The 6,000-nt window shown below is 39.1% G+C and overlaps 1 protein-coding gene across 1 annotated transcript in view; it reads left to right on the top strand.

The window, feature by feature from the left end:
• The first annotated feature begins 1,828 nt into the window (after positions 1-1,828).
• The window catches only part of plrdgb (PITP-less RdgB-like protein), a 104,444-nt gene continuing 100,272 nt past the window's right edge, over positions 1,829-6,000 (top strand). Inside the window, exon 1 of the mRNA XM_036588667.1 lies at positions 1,829-2,029. Coding sequence (XP_036444560.1) covers positions 2,005-2,029 — 25 coding nt within the window. The 5' untranslated portion in view covers positions 1,829-2,004. The remainder of the gene's footprint in view (positions 2,030-6,000) is intronic.

The raw sequence follows: 6,000 nt of genomic DNA, 5'->3' as shown, positions 1-6,000 counted from the left end.
GCAGCTTTCTGTGAGAACTTTAAAGACGTAAATCAGCATGTCACCTGTAATTAGCGGTCATAAGGTGAGAATGCGAGGAAACGTCTTTGACACCTGCGTTGATTTGGAATAATTAAGCGGGTGATGGGAAAATCCAGAGGTGGGTAGTAAATATTTACATTTTCTCTGTTATGTGTAAAAGAAAAATTTTATGGACACTTTTACTTTAACACATATTAGTCATTCATAGCTTGACCAAAAAGAGAAGAATAGCATCAGTTCATTTCCAATGCTGATTCTGGACATACTACACGCTTTCAATGGTTCTTTAATAAAGGCAAAGGTTCTACAGTCCTGCACAAAAGTCAGAGACCACCCTTGATTTATTTCATTTCCAGTCAAAATGGCAGATAGGTACAAGTTATTCATTCTTCAGCAGATATTTCTGTGGAGATATAATATGATCCACTTGCATAAGGAAGATAAAAGTATATGGAAAATAAGTGAGTTTCCAGAGAGATGTAGCGAAAATTGAACTCCTAAGAATCGTGCAAGACCTGGACCACCAAAACTGTCACCATTACACAAACAAATCTGTCTTTAAGATAAAGCTCCATTCTTGCTTCAGATCTGAAAAAATCCACAGGTGAGTCTCTCCATCATTCCACTATGAGAAGATAAGTCAACACTGTGGATGAAATAAACAGTAAAAAAGAGGAACAGAAAAAAGATCATTTGCAAATCAAATACGGAGCTGTTGGTGCTCTCAGAACGACTCACCACCTCCAGACCTCAACATCACTGAATGTGTTTGAGATTATTTGGATTGTGAGAAGCAGAAAATGCAACCAACTTCTAAGACTGAACTTTGGATGTGTGGAAAGATTTCTTTGAAAAACTGAAAGTGAGTCTCATTAAAAGAATGGAAGCTGAAATAAAGGCAAAATGAGAACACACTAAATACTGAAAAGTATGATATTTAACTGTTGAGGCTTCTGTGTAATTTCCTGTTACATCTGTTTTCTGATGCAGAACTAGATATGAAACAAAGGTGGTCTCTGACTTTTTCACAATGCTGTAGGACCATGAACACAGATTTGGATGCGTAAATTGTTTGCATGGTTAAACAGTTCTTCTCTATCTTCTCGATTGGAAACATGTATATGATTCTTTAAAAACATTTTTAAAAATGGTTCTGTATAGCACCAGAAAGGGTCCTGGACCCTTTTTGTTACAATAACCTATTTTACACTATTTTAGTGTACCCCAAAAATGCATTGAATTTATTTGGTTAAAATGTGCAAATATTTCCATATGAATAAAATACATTACATAATCACAATTTATGCCAAAAGTAAGTAAAATGAAAGACAAAGTCGTGTTTATGTAAAATGGAAATCGTTGTTTAATTCAAATCAATTTAAATTGTTGTTCAGTTCAAATCACGTAAATTCAATGAATCACTTTTCAGATTGTAGAGGTTCCACAGGGAACCCAGTACTTGAGATTTCTACTCCTGTTGGAGGTGTTTTTGTTTACATCTATCACTGCATTAAACAAACACTTAATTCACTCGTGTGTAATTTTACGCTACTCTATCCAGTTCTAGCAACATTTCCTACGTGTAAAAGACGCGTTTATGCAGCAATGCTGAACGAGCTCCGTCTGCTGGTTCTAGTCCGTTCGTAGTTCTTCAGAGTTTTTGGCAGAACGAGAATGGGAACCCCATCTATTACGTCAACGCCTTAACTGCGACAGGTGATTGGCTGCTGCTAAATTAGCCTGAGGAGGACAAGCCAATCAGATCAGCCGGAGCGCCGAGGATCAACAGTGATTCGTCAACTTTCCCTCGCTTACCTGAGCTGGAGGAAGCAGGTCGAGGGGCTTTCATGGTCGAGGGGAGAGAAGTGCAGGGACACCTTCAGTCAGTCTGACAGGACTCTGACCGCCGCAGAGCCGACACTCACCCCGCCGAACGCCTGCTCAGTCAGCGCACACAGGCTGAGCACACAGAGGAAAGACAGAATGGCGAAAGACACGCGCGAGAGAGGTAAGGGCTTTTTATTCCACCTGGCTGCTGTTTCGCGGTAAGCCGTCATTAAGGGCTAAAGATGGTGAAGTGGATTCGAGTGTAGTTTGCCCTCAGGAATCCAGCTGCTGCGTCGCGGCGGGAAAGGCAGTGGTGGAGGGTGACGCACTGACATTTCGTCGAAGTGAGACATGCCCGAAGCGGCAACTCGGCAAATCCAATTCGTTACCAGACGAGCTCAAACTTACGAGCTCAAATTCGTTAGCAGCACAGCGCCCGCAGCCCTTTTCTTTTCCGTGGAAATTCTAGGAAGTGTCTCAAACTGTGTCCGCAGAACTGCCGTTAATGTTCAACGGACGTTTTTCCCGAAACACCAGGCTGTAGCTTCTCAAAGTTCTCACGCCCTCCGTGTAGGACAGGCTTAAATTTCATTTCTGACTTCGACCGCACGCGCTGAAAAATTGGGTTATGTGAGTCGTGGTTGCACATAAAAGTCTGGGTCACCTTCGGTTCCCTCACAAAATTGACGGCTGGGTGATTTAGACCTGGCTGTAACTTTCAGTCAGTGGGAGGTGTTCAGGCTCGGTGTTGGCTGGGCTGGACATCATTCTGTGTGTGCTGTGGTTTTAGCTGGTGTGAATGTTTATGATTCACGCTATACTCTGTCACACGTGAGCAACATGAATAAATACCAGCTAATTTACATACAAACTTACTGTTCATGTTGTAGCCACTCACATCTGTAATGCAGGTCCTGAATTGCAATAGGCGTAACATCTGGCACTCTAATACTAACAGAGACCTGAAATATACGTGTTTTAAAATTTGAAGAGCTTAATAAGGATATACATTGATCGTTGAGACTAGGGGTGGGCAATGTGATGATATGTCAGTGTAATCATGATAAATTATGACCAGAAAATTAACATATTTCACTTGTAAAGTGTATGAAAACCGCAAGTAATCACGTTTTCACATTTTTTACATGTGAAGTGTGCAAATACTACAACGTTGAACAGCTATGTGGTAAAAACACATTTATTTTATAGATCATAAATTGCAGAGAGCATGTAAATAAACAATTATAGTAACTGCATAAAATGCATTGTAGCAAGTAGCTACAAGGTATCAGCACAGTTTATCCACACATTTTCACAGCTTTTGTTAAATGTGTAACTTTTCCTGATGTGTATTTTCTGTTGCAGCCTGTTTGCAAACCTCAGAAAAATGAAATTCATCATATATACCGTGTAACTGTCATCAGGTATCATGATGTTATATTTTTGCCATATCGTCCACCCTTAGTTGATGACAGTGAATGACACTGTAGGTTCTCCCTGTGCATTTGCTTTATTAAACCTCACTCAAAGAACAGACCAGAAGAATGGACCACTCTGTCCTACCCTATATTTTTAAGGACACAGACAATACACTGTGCAACTGAGCAATAAACAATACAAAACTTCCTCATATACAGTTCCTGAACAATACACTGGGGAAAAAGTGCATAAATTTTGAAGACCACCAAGAATTTGGTGACCCTTCAGGTTCTTGTAATTTGTCAAGTGTACTTGGTTACATCACAAGGGAACAATGAATAACATAATCATCACAGCAGCGCTATACTATATCACTATATCCCTCATTTATTACCTTAGAAGGCCAATATTTCAAAGAGATACAGTTGTGAACCCAGAACTGTCAACGTTCATGAACCTGTAAAAGATTTATGTGCATTTTAGGGAAGTGACAAAGAGCAGTGACGATTTTCAAAGTTGGTTGACATAAAAATTCATCTGTACCAACTGAGATGAAATGCTCATAAGTTTAGATCACATAGAATTGTATTATTTCAGTGGAGAATTAGCTACACCAGCATTTCAGCAATAAACCATGCATCCATTTTCTTTACCTTATGAAGTCATTGTTCCTCAGAAACAAACACGTTGTAACTATTACATTATCAGGCTTACTACATCATTTGCAAATCATCTGATTCTTAACTTATAAAAGGCATGAATGGTAGACTGGACTGACTGGTGAGTCCTGGGGCATTTAAGGAGTTGTTAAAGAAATACTTGATTTTTGTGGCAGATGAGGCTGAAAAACCTCATCTGCCACAAAAATCAAGTATTTCTTTAACAACTCCTTAAATGATTTCTATATCAATTTTTGACAGTGTGTTAAAAAAGTCTGTATTATGAAACGCTCTAATTATGTTATATACTACAAAGATATCAGGTTCGGATAAAAAAAATAAAAAAATAAGATTAGTACGTCCTTGTGCAAACTATAAACCCCTTACATGGCCATGGGCCCGCGGCAGGCCCAAAGCATTATTACACACTTCTGTAATGTAAGAATAGCTCAAACCGTTTGCACTGAAGTCCCTGTAGTTACTGAGTAATAAGCTTTGTTATGTAATAAGCATGATTGTAAGGGCTCAATTTTATAAAACAGTGCAACTGAGCAATAAACAATACAAAACTTCCTCATATACAGTTCCTGAACTTCCTCACGTAAAACCTTTTTTAACCTCCCAAAACTGAAAGGTGAACATCAAAAAGCCACAAAAGCACAATTAAACTGTAACACTTAAACAAGTGACTGCATCTCTGACAACACTTGTGAGTGGCCATCTGAATAGCCCAGAGGGCATATCAGCAGTATAGTTTTAAACTTCAGTTCACTGTTTGAACTGTATTTTTTTGTATTTTTAATACTATATTGAAATTGTAACACCCCTAGTTCTAAATGACTGTAGGTTGCTGATGGGCAGATGGAGAAAAGGCTGAAAAATGCTGGAGTATTCCTTTAAGACAGAACATGCTTTCATGAAAGAAGAAAAGGTCTTTGACTTGATTTACATCTGATACCTCTGAGACCTGAACTCCATGTCCTTATAAAGTGAGACACAAGCACTTCAGGTATGGACATTCATTGTGTTTTGTTTGACACTTGGAGCACTTGGCTCACCTTCTGAGCCAAATACTCTTGTAGACACAAGAGCATTTTGTTACCACAAGTGTGCAGAGGCAGAATAGCCTACGTACATATCTGATCATCTTTATTACAATCTTTTCTGGCATATCTCATTTAGAACATCAAATAGCGATATCCTGTCAGATGTGTTTGAATTGCCTTAATTAAACCCAGTGTCCACTTCCATTCAGGCCCACTCAGTACATGTGTGATAGCACATGATTACAGACACAAAGGCGGCGTTATGTTTTGTATATGATGCTCTTGTTGATGGGGTTACTGATGACAGGACAGCTGTGCCGTCTGAAGCTTTTGTTCTGTTTTGGGAGGTAGGCAGGCAAGGACAATTATGGCTTTCTCTTAGAAAACAAATGGAGTGATGACATGGTTTGAAGATTGTCTGATTGAACTATGTCTTGTGTCGTACAAAAGAAGACTGAGATAGAAAATACAAAATACTCGCCCTTCTTTCTTTAGAAAGTATTGAAATTGCTTGATTCAGATATGTATGTTATATTCATGTGGAAATGATGTGCTCATCTGAGTCAGGTAAATTCAGTGCATTAGGTTTTTTTTTCAGTATAAAGCATGTTGAAGACTACCATGTGTGGCATACACACATGCTCACACGCTGTTGTGCGAAGTCATACTGTGAGCTGATACACTCTAACAAGTTTCTTCTCGCTGCTGAAGTGTTAAAAGCTTGTGCTGCCACCAAAAAGACCAGTCAGGGTTGCAGTGTTTGTAACACCTGAAGAGCTTGGAGGCAACACCATCTCTCTCTTTCTCTCTCTCACTTTCTCTCTGCTCGTCCTCACTTCTCTGTCAGCTTGAAATATCTTGTGAAGGGCTGGCATGAATACCTCAAGATGTGTTTGTGATTGCACAAATGAAAAAAGGTATAAAGGCAAAGAGGACAGTATCTACTGAAGTTATATACACATATTAGAAAGTGTCTACTGAAACTATAAAAGTACAGAGCACAGTATGTGTTGAGGTTATAGAGGCAC

The sequence above is a fragment of the Colossoma macropomum genome, unplaced genomic scaffold (genome assembly GCF_904425465.1).
Source record: "Colossoma macropomum unplaced genomic scaffold, Colossoma_macropomum, whole genome shotgun sequence".
NCBI classification, from domain to species: Eukaryota; Metazoa; Chordata; class Actinopteri; order Characiformes; family Serrasalmidae; genus Colossoma; species Colossoma macropomum.
Note: the sequence above shows the minus strand (reverse complement) of the source record. Positions and strands in the feature narration are given on the sequence as shown.